General features: G+C 40.8%; 2 protein-coding genes across 2 annotated transcripts; both read right to left on the bottom strand.

Moving 5' to 3' along the window:
- Positions 1 to 898: 898 nt before the first annotated feature.
- On the bottom strand, positions 899 to 6,498 carry LOC139447883 (scavenger receptor class F member 1-like). The gene is made up of 6 exons (XM_071229361.1): positions 6,491 to 6,498; positions 5,574 to 5,629; positions 3,162 to 4,100; positions 2,704 to 2,824; positions 1,878 to 1,882; positions 899 to 1,005 (listed from the first exon to the last, which is right to left on the bottom strand). The coding sequence occupies exons 1-6, from the start codon at positions 6,496 to 6,498 to the stop codon at positions 899 to 901; spliced, it is 1,236 nt and encodes a 411-aa protein (XP_071085462.1).
- Positions 6,499 to 11,312: 4,814 nt separating this feature from the next.
- On the bottom strand, positions 11,313 to 16,689 carry LOC139447882 (scavenger receptor class F member 1-like). The gene is made up of 5 exons (XM_071229360.1): positions 16,670 to 16,689; positions 16,515 to 16,570; positions 14,676 to 15,614; positions 14,215 to 14,335; positions 11,313 to 11,646 (listed from the first exon to the last, which is right to left on the bottom strand). Exons 1-5 carry the CDS (start codon positions 16,687 to 16,689, stop codon positions 11,313 to 11,315), a joined length of 1,470 nt encoding a protein of 489 aa, XP_071085461.1.
- Between the last annotated feature and the right edge of the window lie 209 nt (positions 16,690 to 16,898).

Here is a 16,898-nt window from a genome sequence, read left to right as displayed (position 1 = left end):
AGTCAAATATACCGATAATCAGGGACTAATCGGGACGTAGCTGAGGCATTTTACAAGTTTGAGCATCCAAACGATTTAGCGAGGTCACTTGCCAACCGAGATCCGTTTCATATCTGTGTTTGTAGACTTTTGTGGCTTGGTGCCTCAATTTAAAACAGCCGGATTTGCCCGAAATGTTACCAAATTGTTATTTTGTCTCATTTTGGCGCAATGTGTACATTTGACTCTGCACTGGGTAACGCTAAACAGGACTCACAGTCTCATAGTTTAGGGTAAGAGTAGCTTCCCTTTGATAAAGGGACGTTACTCCAGCATGAGAAATTGCTGGATTAGATTGCTGCGATAGGCAGTTATATTGCATGTATGCAGTTATGCCACGGTCTAGGAAACAGGTTTCAGTTGGAACTATATTTACTGTTGTCACTGTTGTATTCTTACTGTTGTATTAATGCGCACGTTCCAGGAACGCTGGCAATGTCTAGGGAATGTTTGTAAGAGATGTGAACAGGTGATGATCTCTATAAATGAGTCATTAATAAAGAAAATAAGAACTACTTAAACACACTTAAGCAGCTTTATAATATGTAATTGATATCATTCGGACATATTCAGACCAAGATGTTTGTGTTTCTCTTCTCCTTTATTGCACGTTCAAGTAATCTTAATAAATAAACAAATGCTTATTTACAATGGATATATAAAGCTTGCATATGAGTGTGGGCAATGTTGTTAGGCTCTTGTTTACAAAAAAATGTACAATAGAATCACTCAAGTACTCATCAACGTAATAACAAATATTTTAATGAATGTATATCCAAGCTGCATAAAGGAATGACATGTGCTCCTTTCCATGGCTGTACTTGCTGCACTAATTCGATCGTGTACTAAAGGAAGACGATTACTGGACCGGCTTCCCCCTCTTCCACGTCACAGTAATCATATGAAGAGGTCCTGGGGGCATCTTGGTGGATTTGGACACCGTCTCTGCTCTCTTCGATCCTATCTCTAAAACAAGTCAACCACATATTATCATTGTCATTTGTTTATCATTTATTATTTATGCTCGGCACTAAGAATTAGAATTCCAGTTTAAACAAGAACATAACAAGTATGGTCAATTGGATGGAATTGTAAATAATGTGAGTATTTGGGGAAATAGAAATACATTGATTTATTAAAGTTAGTAGCAAGGGGAAAAGGTTATTTTTAATTTAAAAAAAAGAAATTGAGGCAAAATTGGATGCCGGAAATGTTCCAAATGGTTAATTTTAAATCAAGGTACAACAATGTGTAAATTATATGATAAATACACCTTTGGACGAGATCCAGATGCAAATGCATTTTCGTGGACATATGTAATATAAATATTTACTCGTTATCACTGCAAAATATTTTTAAAATAAAAACGAAAATAATCATAACTATCAAAACACACGGATGGCAGAGTCGGTGATGGAAAAGTAGGAATGAAAAACAATTAAAAAAAGTAATAGACACATTGGCAGAAAATAATGAAAGTATACTACTTATTACCAAGAGGAAGGACTCTTAGCACATAAAAAAAACTTCCCGTCGATCTGATTGCCGGCAAAGTCCTACAATCTGTTTATGTAAGAACATCCCAACAGCTCTGGTACGACTTTCAAAGCACTGATCAAGTACGGAAACCAATTCGTTTATAATTGCTCTTTCTGATGATGGAAGATGGTTACGCTTATGTGTTAAGTTTTTTAACCATGAACAAAAGTCCTTAATGTGTATCAATTTTGTTCAGTGTTTACCCTTTGCTGAATATTTGTTTCGATTTAGGTGTATAGATGATCTGATTTCGTTCAAAAACAGTCAAATAGCCACATCCATTCCTCTGATTGACCCACCTGAACTAGAAATAAAAGGGACCAGTGAATCATATGCATACAGATTCAGAGTGACAAAAACACTCTCCACAAGACTGCATGACATGAGGAATGACTTCCGCTTACCAATTTTACCAAAAGATTGCAAAGAGCGTCATAACATTCAAGGCCTAAGTAGAGCATTTGAAAGTTTTCAAAATTTTACGTAAAAATATAGAGATTACATGAAGTATACATGTAACGATTTTACGAAACAAGTGTCAGAGTTCTTGTATTGTCCGAGTAAGAGCGAATGTAATACACGAAATCAGTATGACACACATGCGAGTGTAATAATTTCTTTATTACCCTATATTTCTTAATCCTTTTAGTCTCCGAAAACCACTATTGTTGAATGACGTCAACAATCTTCAGTGATGACGTCGTTTCTAGTATGACGTTAACAATGCCGTCCGGAGGAGTAAACAATTTGGTGGTGCGCGTGAATTGATATTTGCCCCTAGTACTTATACGATTTTTATGAACTCTGTTATTTCTAGTCCCAAAACAGTGCCAGCATAACAAAGTATTAATACAGCAATGTACTTATTGTCAATGATTACACATACACAATAACCATCACAAAATAGAAGATGAACTTGCCACTTTGTTTTGTCAGTTGTAAGCCTATTGCATTTGGCTTATCCCTGTTTATACAGACATTACACCCAACGTGATGTGAACACGTTCAGTCAAAAACCGCCAGGATTTGGGACCAGACAACAGTTCACTGCACTCTGCTTACTTACATGAAACTCCCAGTGTTAAATAAGAGTTAATGTAATCAGGAGTAAACTAACACACTTACGTGTCTGTGAAACAACCTTTTCTATCACAAATGCACACGATCACTATGCAGATAAGAAGGAGAGCGAAGGCTGATGGTATTCCTATCTGTAGGCCGCGGGTAATATCTGGCGTCTTAACACCTGGAAGTAAAACAGATGCAGCACTGATCAAAGAAGACATTGAGGCTGTGATAGATTATTGTGAAATAGTTTTTGATATCGTTCAGATGACTTAACATTGTGTGTAGTGATGTAGCCTAATGGCGTACACCTGGGTTCTCTTCATCAATCAAACATCCCAATGGCAGCATCCCCGCCATAAGATAACTCAAGTAAACAAAATCATTAAGTGTATAACATGGCTCGATATTGCTACCAGTGTGCAAAGGTCTGCTAATTCAAAAACATTTAAAATGTGAGTCATATCAAGATGTTGGTTAGTTTAAGTTAGGTTAGTTATTGTCCTAAACTATGTTACCTGTGTCAGTGCAGTTGTTTGTACGGGTAGAGTCACACCTGTACCCTGTGATGTTGCAACCATCAGAACAAACGCCAGTTGTTGTATCACAAACACCGTCAAGACAGCAGCTTTGATTGCAGGACATCCCATAAAACCCATTGTCACATCCTTCACATGACCCATTGTCTGTGTTGCAGGAGTTATTGACACAGTTGTCAGGGCAGGGCATACAGTCAGTCCCAAAGTATCCAGGTACACAACCAGCTACACAGCCACCTGAAGGGGAGCATCTCTTGTACAGACACCTGGGGTTACACTGAGAGGAGCATGTAGCTCCATACCAGCCATCAACACAACCCTTGACACAGTCGCCTGTCTCTCTGCTACACTCAGGTGACCTTGTGGTGGAGCTGTTCATGTCAGATACTGCCTGACAATGTTTACTGCAGTCCTTGTCACAGAAAATGCCAAAGTATCCAGGTGCACAGCCGCGTTCACATCCAAACTTACAGGAACCTTGACAGTGATCACACAAATATGTACAATTTAATCCAAAATATGACGGATGACATTCGTCACAAGTCCCATTAATCCTGTTGCAAGGTTTACATCTACTGGAGCATTCTTTACATCCAGAACCATAGAAGCCGTCCTTACATCCAGACACACAGGAGGAGCCAAGCTGGCAGTACCCTCCCTCACATCCACCTGGACAGGCCGAACATATCTCTGCAGGCCTGTAGCAAGGTAGTTTGCAGTTTGGGCCTCCAAAACCTGACACACAGCCGTCAGTACATCTGCCAATACCTTCACTTGTAAGCACACATGTTCTGTTCTTGCATCCGTTGCTGCAGACTGAGCCACATGTGCTGCCGTAGTATCCATTGTCGCATCCTGAACAAGTCATGTTTTCCAAGTCACAGACTGAACAGTGGGGATATTCGCCACAACGAGCCGCTGTAAAATACATCTTTGAAATTAGAAATAAAGTATGTTTGTATGAATAGTACGTTTATCGGCAGGATCAAGCCAACAGATAAAACAATGGAAATGTGATATGTCAGGTAGGTACTTCTTTCACGACGACATGTGAAGTCTAAACAGTATCTCGATTCATCAGTGAAAAATGAGTACTAGAGGCTGTGCTGGTCTGTCAATTCGAGGGGCGGTCGTGACGCCTAGTGGTTAAAGCGTTCGTCTCGTCACGCCGAAGACCCGGTGTGAAGCCCATTTCTGGAGTCCCCCGCCGTGATATTGCTGCAATATTGTTAAAAGCGGTGTAAAACCATACTCACTCACTCACTCACTCACTCACACAATGTCAGTGTTTACCAACGAATATGGCGCCCCTCTTGTCTATTGGCGATCGATTCAGAATTGCCGATCGGGAGCCTGGACAAGTTACAGGAACAAATGTTCTAAAAAATGTATACAAGTCTTTTAGGTACCGAAAATAAGTGTTTATCGGGCATTACATTTCACACGTGTAGGCAACTTAAGACGTATAAATAGCGAAGAAATGTCGCGAGAACGCAGGGGATGCCAGTTCCTATAACTATGCTTGTAGAACCTCAGCAGTTTGGGGTCTTTTCCCGATTTAAAAACAATTGAATGTGGCCGAAATATGTTCCTCATTTTACACTTTTAAATTTGTAGCTGTGTGAAATATTTGACTGTATTCCGTTCTCTGTATTCTGTAATCTGTATAATGTATGAATTGTTATGACAGGCCTGGCATACTCTCAACAACCGTGACGTTTGATAGACTTGAATTGCTACCTTTTGATCAAGGACATTTACTCTAGTGGGCGGACGGATGGATTGCCGTGATTGTCGATTAGGGACAAAACTGAAATATTCTCAGTAGGGAATTGACCTTTTGCCTTTGTGTCAGGTACGCCACTGTCTAAAAGTTTTAGTTATATTAGTCATTAGTTTAAGTCAATTATATTGACTGTTGTCACTGTCCAACTGACTAATCACTGACACTGACATAAAATATTCATGCACATATTCCAGGAAAACTTGCAATGTTTATGAGAGATACAACTATAGTTTTAAAATAATCTTTGTATTGGGAGGGTTAAACAGACAGGGATTTAAGAGGTAATGAATTTTGAAGTTTTTAAAGTAAGTGTTTTTTCTCGAATTTTCCATTGTCGCCTGTATCCAAGTTACAGACAGAACAGTGGGGATATTTCTGACAGCGAACCGCAGAAATTCATCTTAAAAATTAGAAATAAAATACCAGCAGTGTAACATAAGTCCTATGTGTTTATCATATCAACATGCTACTTTAATTGAGATTACGTTTAAGACTACCAGACTAGCAGGCTATCATGGTTACTGTTAGCGTTAACTCATGTACTCATTTCCTGAAATGAAGCAGCGAGGTTTCATTCATGAGCAGCGAAAATATAAGGGCTTTACCTTCAGTGGAGACAAACGTCAGGAAACACAGAGTTGTCGTGATAAACATGATGTGTCTGAAAAACACAAACATATACCATCAGCAATCTTCTTTCTGAAAAAATAATTGTTTATATCTTGTAAGCAACTTGATGTGAATAAACATTTTCGTTAGAGTCTGGTGAGTAAAAACCTACGCTTGTATCCAGACATGCACTTCCATGTGATTCAGTGGTGTGCGGTGTGTTGACAGCTTCAGCTGATGTGGAGCCGTGTGGCCGCGTGGCGGTGTGGTCGTGTGGCTAGTTATAGTGTGTTCAATGTTTGTTGTTTCAGTTTCCCCTTGACAAGGAAAACATCATATTGTGAATTATACGTGCAGTGTTTTCTGACTCTCCACAAAACAGAATATTTAAGGAAGGAAAGAAGTATGACACATGGCATTTAGTAACTTTGTAAGTCAGAGTCATGACACGGCCACAATAAAGCTTGATTAGAAACAACAAACTAATAATGAGAATGTTTGCAGTGATTCATCTGCTTAATTTTGGTTTCAAGTGCGTTGATTATGAGAAATTAATAATCTGTATGTTATGTTCATAATTATGTTTGAATATTTAAAAGTAAATTGTTACTATCTTTCCAATCCACAATCTAGCAAGAGATTCCCCATGGAGACATGTCAGCTTTCACATTCTTAGATGGTCAAAAATGTACCTGACTGGTAATACGTAATATCACTTTAGAATGGAGCCGTTTTCTACATGAAATATTTTTATTATACAGTTTAACCGTCTGTATCTAATTGTTTACAGTCATTGTTGAAATGGTACACAAGGCAAGCATTATGACTTTCAAGTTTTATAGCAGACAAGTCGAGGACAATTCCAAACTTGATGTATTAGTGGTTTTTCTTTTCAGGTGAACAGTTGACTTGCCTTTGCATGTGTTCGTAATGGATGAAACCATTTGGGCGGGATACGCTCACTAGCGCGAACACATGGTATCTTCACTTATTGGTATTGATTTATAGATATAGACTACTCAAGGTTTGCTAAGGATCACCGCTAAATTGTGTTGATCTCTTTAAATAGCAAAAGACAATATTACTATAACATGTTTAATGAACTAAGGCCGAATGTGGCGGCAGTCACGAAGTGATGATGTGTTGCTGCAATCAGGAGATTACCTGCGTTGGCTGGGTAGCTGATCCAAACGTCTTGTATCAAATCCATGCCCTGATAATCATTGTTTGGTTGACACGAAAAGACGTTTAAAACGTGTCGTTGTGTGGACCCAATGTCAAGCATGCCTATGTTTCTGCCTAATTCCTCGGTACTCAACCTAAGTCTTTGACGTTGAAAGGGTGTAAGGGCATTCAGTCGTTGCAATCCTTTGACGTACGTAGTGTTGTACTGTCGGATAATGATGTGCAACGAATCTGTGATAATATACGAGGACGGCAAGAACAACATTTTGTTTTATATTTTCACGAGAACGGATATCACAGCTTTATGTTCTGTGAGACGAGAGAACGGATGTCACAGCTTTATGTTCTATGAGAGTGGAGAACGGGTGTCACAAGTTTATCTTCTATACGAAGAGAAAACGGGTGCCATCTGTGCAGCGTTATGTTATGTAATAGGAGAACGAGTGTCAAAGCTGTATGTTTTACACGTGGGGAGAACGGGTGACACAATTGTATGGTCTATAAAAGGAGAGAAAGGATATCACAGCTTTATGGTCTATAAGAGGGGAGCACGCATGACACAGCTTTATGGTCTATAAGAGGGGAGCACGCTTGGTACAGCTTTATGGTCTATAAGAGGGGAGCATGCTTGGCACAGCTTTATGGTCTATAAGAGGGGAGCACGCATGGCACAGCTTTATGGTCTATAAGAGGGGAGCACGCTTGGCACAGCTTTATGGACTATAAGAGGGGAGCACGCTTGGCACAGCTTTATGGTCTATACGAGGGGAGCACGCTTGGCACAGCTTTATGGTCTATAAGAGGGGAGCACGCTTGGCACAGCTTTATGGTCTATAAGAGGGGAGCACGCTTGGCACAGCTTTATGGTCTATACGAGGGGAGCACGCTTGGCACAGCTTTATGGTCTATACGAGGGGAGCACGCTTGGCACAGCTTTATGGTCTATAAGAGGGGAGCACGCTTGGCACAGCTTTATGGTCTATAAGAGGGGAGCACGCTTGGCACAGCTTTATGGTCTATAAGAGGGGAGCACGCATGGCACAGCTTTATGGTCTATAAGAGGGGAGCACGCTTGGCACAGCTTTATGGTCTATAAGAGGGGAGCACGCTTGGGTCAGCTTTATGGTCTATAAGAGGGGAGCACGCTTGGCAGAGTTTTATGGTCTATCATAGGGGAGCACGTTTGGCACAGCTTTATGGTCTATAAGAGGGGAGCACGCTTGGCACAGCTTTATGGTCCATAAGAGGGGAGCACGCTTGGGTCAGCTTTATGTTCTATAAGAGGGGAGCAGGCATGGCACAGCTTTATGGTAGAATGGGTGGCCCAGTCGTCTAAAGCGACACAACTTGCTATGCAGAATTGCGTCCTTTGGTCACGCCAGAAATCTGTGATTGTGGGTGCGAATCACGGTTCGCCCCGATTATCTTTCTAGCTTTGTCAGCACCATACCCATGCTCGTGGGTTTCACCAAAGTGGCTAACGTCTAAGACGTGCATCACTCCAGGCTTTCCTTCCACATTGAGCTGACACGCCGTGATATAACTGGAATACTGCTCAAAACCCAAATCACTCACTCTACAAAAGAGGAGAACAGGTTGCACACATTCGTGTTTTTAAGAAAGTGGCAAGTCTTTATGTTCTGTAAGAAGTTCATGTTCAGGTAACGGTTTGTATTTGAATTGCAGAATGGGGTCAGTTGTTCAATAATTGATCAACCATGAAGACTGCAATCAGCACATGAAACTCCCTTTAGTCCTCCAGAATATCACAGCTGTCGTTCAAGATCAAGTGTGCCCACCATGGACATTAGTGCACGCCCCAACTCCACGAAGGGGAAAAGATGTGAGAACACCAAGAAACGGGATTCGATGCATTCTTCTAGGAGGACCTGTGCTAACTTAGCCTTGTTATAACGGCGACCAAACAAGGTGATCCCACAAGGTGTTGTATAAGTGATAAGTCTGGTGATTGTGATGGCCAAGGCAAGACGTTGTATGGCGCCTATGATATCGTGTAGGAATAGGGTGCTGGAAATCTGTTGCAGGAACGGTAGTACAACAGGGAAGGGAGATTAGTCAATGTAACGCTGTTTCCTTCCAAAATCACCAGATATGTCTTGACTTGGCTACAGATGCATGCATTGACGGGACTGCAGATGCTTTATTGAGATCGCTACAGATGCCGCATTCACAGAGCTACAGATGCCGCATTCACACAGCTACAGATGTCGCATTCACACAGCTACAGATGTCGCATTCACACAGCTACAGATGTCACATTCACAGGACCACAGATGCCACATTCACAGGACCACAGATGCCGCATTCACAGGACTATAGATGCCGCATTCACAGGACTATAGATGCCGCATTCACAAAGCTACAGATGCCGCATTCACACAGCTACAAATGCCGCATTCACACAGCTACAGATGCCGCATTCACACAGCTACAGATGCCGCATTCACATAGCTACAGATACCGCATTCACACAGCTACAGATGCCACATTCACAGGGCTACAGATGCCGCATTCACACAGCTACAGATGTCGCATTCACACAGCTACAGATGCCGCATTCACACAGCTACAGATGCCACATTCACAGGGCCACAGATTCCACATTCACAGGGCTACAGATGCCGCATTCACACAGCTACAGATGCCGCATTCACACAGCTACAGATGTCGCATTCACACAGCTACAGATGCCACATTCACAGGACCACAGATGCCACATTCACAGGACCACAGATGCCGCATTCACAGGACTATAGATGCCGCATTCACAGGACTATAGATGCCGCATTCACACAGCTACAGATGCCGCATTCACACAGCTACAGATGCCGCATTCACACAGCGACAGATGCCGCATTCACACAGCTACAGATGCCGCATTCACACAGCTACAGATGCCGCATTCACACAGCTACAGATGCCTCAGTGACTTGGCCACCTTCAAAAGGTTCGACATCCTAAACGCAACAACGTGATGTTCGTACTCCTCGTCGGTAATTGACACAAATTCTTTCATCTACACTGAAAAGCTGGAGTCCGTTCTCTCCTGTGAACATGACTCTGACAGTGTCTGTTCTACCAGCACCTGAGTTTTCAAGTCTATCGATGTATGTGTTCCGGTGTCAGCGTCACGACTGATATTTGTGCTCTGATAGTTTACCGACGCAGTCTTCAGGACACTGTCCCGCGACTGACAGGATGGCTGTCGCAGCTGATGACGTCACCGTGGTGATATTATTCCTCAGATTTGTATGTAGAGGTTTCCTTGGTGGTGGTGACAGGAGGTCTGCCACTCCTAGGCCTGTCTCTCGTCCGTCCAGTGTGCCTGAAACAGGCCTGGTGAATGGTGACTGTCCTTCGGCTACAACCAAAACTCCTCACGACGTGGTCAGGCCTTGTTACCTTGATCTATCATAGCTTGTTCTCTCTGTTGTAGAGTTAGTCGTAGCGTGTTGTTGTCTAACGGATTGGGTGGGAATGAACAGTACATCGTTCCTGATATACCAATATATTTGTAGGTTGGCATGCTGTAATTTTCACTTCAAACTCAACTCCTATTGATTTTGGTAGTGTAGCACGTCCATTACTCCATTACTTTGTTGTGGTTGTGATTAATTCTCAACCATTTGGTAAAACTGTTTGTGGTTTGTATCCAACGTGTCCAAATATCATTTTGGTAACGTTTGGTTTGTTCTTAAATCAAAAGTTCTACTATTCATGTGCATACTCCACACAGTATTTGACCTCCTCCGTTGTCTAGTGGTAGAGCGGTCGCCCGCGGAGCGGAAGGTTCGATCCCTGGCCCCGTCCTACCAAGAGACGTTAAAAGTATGGTACTTGTTGTTACCCTGCAGTAAGGGGCTTAGACAAGGACTGGGTAGCTCGGAGTCTCAGTGGGCTAGCACTATAACATCGGCATTAGTCCAGACTAGTACAAACACACGCACGCACGCACACACACACACACACACACACACACACACACACACACACACACACACACACACACACACAAACACACACACATACACCCTCCCCTCACGTGGAGGACCTTTCCAAGTTTGACTAACCAGTGACGAAGATGATGATGGATGCAGTTTATAAAGGCCACTGATGCTTAGTGTCAACAATTCTGAACATACCAATTAGAAGTAGTGAAAAAGGTTTATTGAAGAAAATGAAATATGTTCAATTGGCCATGATCAACACAATATAATATTCATGGCTAACTTTTCTTATTAGACGAAAGCAAAAATACAATTGGGCACTCGAAGAAATACAAAATAAATTACAGTAAATAATTTTTTCAATGTGTCAAGATTCCGAACACACCGTTCCGTTTCAAAGGTTCAACACAAATGATAGCAGAACATCTATTGCTTACTAACATAAAAGCTTTAATGTGCTAAATTAAATAACTAGGTTCAACATAATTAGGTTGCTAAAAGAGAGAACTGTACATGAAGCAAATCATTCTACAAATCAATCATTGGTATTTCCGTAAATCCAGTACTTCATTTACAGTCCATTCATATACTGGATCTCTTTGGCTGAGTTGGTGAGATGTAATGGACCACTGCCCCCGGGTCAGCAGCACGGACGTCCGGATCTCTCACCAGGTGAGTGTAGGCCTGGGAGTCTGTGGTAGAACCGTCTGATGTACCGGAGGCAGACCCGTCAGATGTATCATGGTCGCTGACTTGAACCGCACATGCTGCCGGGGAGCAATCAGCTATAACAGGCATGACGATATTGACATCTTGGCCTTCCACTGATTCCGGGCGCTGGAGGTCTATATGATCATCTCCTATCTGCCAGTATCTGTGATACTCCACCGTACCAGCCTCGACTGTATGTTGTTCCCTTTGTCATCAACAGGAACAATATAGCATCAACACAAGACAATACAGAATTGGCACAAGAAAAGGTTTTCTCCATGAACTAACCATCGACACTGATACTACAGCTTCGTTATGCCAAATACTAAACGCAAGCTGTGATAAGACAATCGAGTTCAAAAGGAAGTAGAAAGTTATATGCCTAGTCTTGATTTATTCAGAAAGCATGTGACTTGTACTGTTTTACATCATCTTGTCATAATATATTTTACATTTAGTGACCCTCGCATTTCTGTTGTGATTCTTTAATCTGACTGGCATTTGGGTCGAGATAGAACAGCATGTTAAAAGCTTTTGCTGGGTATCGCGTGGATGGAAGAGTTGTTAGTTTAAACCAATAATTCATACAGCGCTTCAGCAAAAATATATATAATGGATATCTGCCACATTCTCCAAGTACAATACTATTTGGGGTGGAGGATCGAACCCAAAATAACACGTTTACAGGCATAAAGATGAACTTTTTCTATACACTCTTTAACCCCATATTTCTGATCCATAAAGTAAAATTGGCATTATCTTTGTATCAAAAATGTGTAAGGATAAATTACAGGGCAGATAATCATATTTTAAAAAACTTTGTAGGATTGACATCAACACTTTCTTAGCTTTAACAGATGTAGATTCTAGATATTTTCCAACTCTAAAGTCCTAGGAAACAATATTCAAAGGTAAGTATAAGATGAAACTCCCTCTATATGTGCATATTTGTATATCCATTTCTCTAATTTTGATAATTTCCCACTGCTTTTAAAGACAGGAACTTTAATTTGTTTAGATTGACGGACAGTCACCAATTGTCACAATAAATTTCCAAAATACTGATTTGACGTTGAAAACCAATTACCGAATCAGAAAAAAGGACAACATCGTCAGCAAAAAGTAAAAGGAATATTTCTATTAGATCTGGATATAACTGAATGCCATTTTCAGATTTTCACTTAATTTCAAGAACAAGTTCATTTATGAAGAAAGAGAACAAGAATGGGCTTGATACACAACCCTGACGCACTCCCACAGGACAATCAAACATAATTGTAAGGTTACTGCCATTGGTTCGTACACACACACACACACACACATATATATATATATATATATATATATATATATATATATATATATATATATATATATATATATATATAACATATACCTCCCATTTTTGAGAGATATTTTGTAATTAAAAGCTTGTAAAGTGAAAACATTGTCCATTGAGGAATATCCAGCTCTTAATCCTTCCTGTTTTTCAAAATTGTTTCCCATTGCATCTGACCAAAACGTTAATCTGCCATTAAGAATCATGGTATATAATTTTCCAAAACAACAGATATTCCCCGATAGTTATCAACATTATCCTTGTCACCCTTTTTATGCAATGGAACAATGATTGCTTTTGACCATTCCGAAGGAAAAACACCTTTATCATTTAGAGAATTGAACAATACAAGTAAATATGGAACAAGGATACTATCTGAACACTGAAACATGTCACTAATTAAAAAATCTGTTCCAGCTACTTTATTACTTTACAACTTACGAATATTCCCTTGTATTTCCTCACTGCTGATAGGGGCATTAAATATATCATCAGTGACGGACTTAAGCCAATTAGTACGAGTATATTCATCAGTTAGAACACTTTCAGTATTCAAGGTGTGTGTATCTATTTCATAAAAAGTATATATGTCTGGCTCTGCAATACTGAAGAGGTCTTTAAAATACTTAGTCTCTGAATTTATGTTATTTTTATCCTGATAAAGCTTAAACTTTGTGCCAAAATGTTTGGGAATCCTTTATTGAATCTATCAATTCAGATTGACGTTTAATCTCAAAGGAACTTTTAGCATTCCTACATACAGCTTTATACTTATTTTTTTGCAGCAAGATAGTGCGGAAGAGAACTTTGTCTTTATATTTTCAAAAAAACATTGAGATAAGGACTTCTCTGTTTTTAAAACATTCACATTAGGCATCATACCAATCTTTAAAACCTGCAAATGGTCTTACACAACGCTTCATACAATCAGCTGATCGCAATAAGATATCTGTGAATAGTTTAATCCTGTAATCAATGTCTGTTAAGGCTATCTGTACCACATCCTCCAATTCTTCATTGAGAGATGCTAACATTTTAATGAATATATATCTCTTATCCTCATTCCATGAATACTTAGTACCACTGATCATTCGGTCATCTGAACGGACCTCTGTTGTAGTCTCTGATAGATCAATATTCGTAGATAGATTTAATGCTATAGGGAGACGTTCTGATTCACTTCTTGAAATCATTTTAAAAGACAGAACGTTCTCAAATAACCAGCATGATCCAATGACATATGGGCCTATGGCCTGAATACAATAAATGATGATGATGATGATGACATAATCAATTACACTGCATCCATTATATCCAACAAATGTATAATCGCCTTTTTCTTTGTCAGTATCACATCGACCATTTAGAATGTCCAAATTCAACAATCGACACCCACCAATTACAGATTAATCAGGAGTAAATTAACACACTTACGTGTCTGAGAAGCAACCTTTTCTAAGAAGAATGCACACAATCACTATGCAGATAAGAAGGAGAGCGAAGGCTGTTGGTATTCCTATCTGTAGGCCGCGGGTAATATCTGGCGTCTTAACACCTGGAAGTAAAACAGATGCAGCACTGATCAAAGAAGACATTGAGGCTGTGATAGATTAATGTGAAATAGTTTTTGATATCGTTCAGATGACTTAACATTGTGTGTAGTGATGTAGCCTAATGGCGGAACACCTGGGTTCTCTTCATCAATCAAACATCCCAATGGTAGCATCCCCGCCATAAGATAACTCAAGTAAACAAAATCATTAAGTGCATAACATGGCTCGATATTGCTACCAGTTTGCAAACGTCTGCTCATTCAAAAACTCATTTCAAATGTGAGTCATATCAAGATGTTGGTTAGTTTAAGTTAGGTTAGTTTATGCCCTAAACTATGTTACCTGTGTCAGTGCAGTTGTTTGTACAGGTAGAGTCACACCTGTACCCTGTGATGTTGCATCCATCAGAACAAAGGCCAGTTGTTGTATCACAAACACCGTCAAGACAGCAGCTTTGATTGCAGGACATCCCATAAAACCCATTGTCACATTTTATACAAGACCCATTGTCTGTGTTGCAGGAGTTATTGACACAGTTGTCAGGGCAGGGCATACAGTCACTCCCAAAGTATCCAGGTACACAACCATCTACACAGCCACCTGAAGGGGAGCATCTCTTGTACAGACACCTGGGGTTACACTGAGAGGAGCATGTAGCTCCATACCAGCCATCAACACAACCCTTGACGCAGTCGCCTGTCTCTCTGCTACACTCAGGTGACCTTGTGGTGGAGCTGTTCATGTCAGATACTGCCTGACAATGTTTACTGCAGTCCTTGTCACAGAAAATGCCATAATATCCAGGTACACAGCCGTGTTCACATCCAAACTTACAGGAACCTTGACAGTGATCACACAAATATGTACAATTTAATCCAAAATATGACGGATGACATTCGTCACAAGTCCCATTAATCCTGTTGCAAGGTTTACATCTACTGGAGCATTCTTTACATCCAGAACCATAGAAGCCGTCCTTACATCCAGACACACAGGAGGAGCCAAGCTGGCAGTACCCTCCCTCACATCCACCTGGACAGGCCGAACATATCTCTGCAGGCCTGTAGCAAGGTAGTTTGCAGTTTGGGCCTCCAAAACCTGACACACAGCCGTCAGTACATCTGCCAATACCTTCACTTGTAAGCACACATGTTCTGTTCTTGCATCCGTTGCTGCAGACTGAGCCACATGTGCTGCCGTAGTATCCATTGTCGCATCCTGAACAAGTCATGTTCTCCAAGTCACAGACTGAACAGTGGGGATATTCGCCACAACGAGCCGCTGTAAAATACATCTTTGAAATTAGAAATAAAGTATGTTTGTATGAATAGTACGTTTATCGGCAGGATCAAGCCAACAGATAAAACAATGGAAATGTGATATGTCAGGTAGGTACTTCTTTCACGACGACATGTGAAGTCTAAACAGTATCTCGATTCATCAGTGAAATGAGTACTGGAGGCTGTCCTGGTCTGTCCATTCGAGGGGCGGTCGGGTAGCCTAGTGGTTAAAGCGTTCGTCTCGTCACGCCGAAGACCCGGGTTCGATTCCCGACATGGTTACAATGTGTGAAGCCCATTTCTGGAGTCCACCGCCGTGATATTGCTGGAATATTGCTAAAAGCGGTGTAAAACCATACTCACTCACTCACTCACTCACTCACTCACTTTCAGTGTTTATCAACGAATATGGCACCCCTCTTGTCTATTGGCGATCGATTCAGAATTGCCGATCGGCAGCCTGGACAAGTTACAGGAACAAATGTTTTAAAGAATGAAACAATTCTTTTAGGTACCGAAAATAAGTGTTTATCGGGCATTACATTTCACAAGTGTAGGCAACTTAAGACGTATAAATAGCGAAGAAATATCGCGAGAACGCTGGCGATGTCAGTTCCCATAACTATGCTTGTAGACCTCAGCAGTTTGGGGTCTTTTCCCGATTTAAAAACAATTGAATGTGGCCGAAATATGTCCCTCATTTTACCCTGTGTAATTTGTAGCTGTGTGAAATATCTGACTGCGTTTTGTATTCTGTAATCTGAATAATGTATGAAATGTTATGACAGGTCTGGCATACTCTCAACAACCGTGACGTTTGATAGACTTGAATTGCTTCCCTTTGATCAAGGGCATTTACTCTAGTGGGCGGATCACGAACAGTGAAAACATAAGGGCTTACCTTTTGTCGAGACAAACGTCAGGAAACACAGATTTATCATAATAAGCATGATGTGTCTGAAAAACACAAATATATATCATCAGCAATCTTCTTTATGAAATAATAATTGTTTATATGTGAATAAACATTTTCGTTAAAGTCTTGTGAGTAAAAACCTACCCTTGTATCCAGACATACACTTCCATGTGATTCAGTGGTGTGCGGTGTGTTGACAGCTTCAGCTGGTGTGGAGCTGTGTGGCCGCGTGGCGGTGTGGTCGTGTGGCTAGTTATAGTGTGTTCAATGTTTGTTGTTTCAGTTTCCCCTTGACAAGGAAAACATCACATTGTGAATTATACATGCAGTGTTTTCTGGCTCTCCACAAAACAGAATATTTAAGATAGT

This window comes from Haliotis cracherodii, unplaced genomic scaffold (genome assembly GCF_022045235.1).
Source record: "Haliotis cracherodii isolate W230 unplaced genomic scaffold, xgHalCrac1.p SCAF_7, whole genome shotgun sequence".
NCBI classification, from domain to species: Eukaryota; Metazoa; Mollusca; class Gastropoda; order Lepetellida; family Haliotidae; genus Haliotis; species Haliotis cracherodii.
Note: the sequence above shows the minus strand (reverse complement) of the source record. Positions and strands in the feature narration are given on the sequence as shown.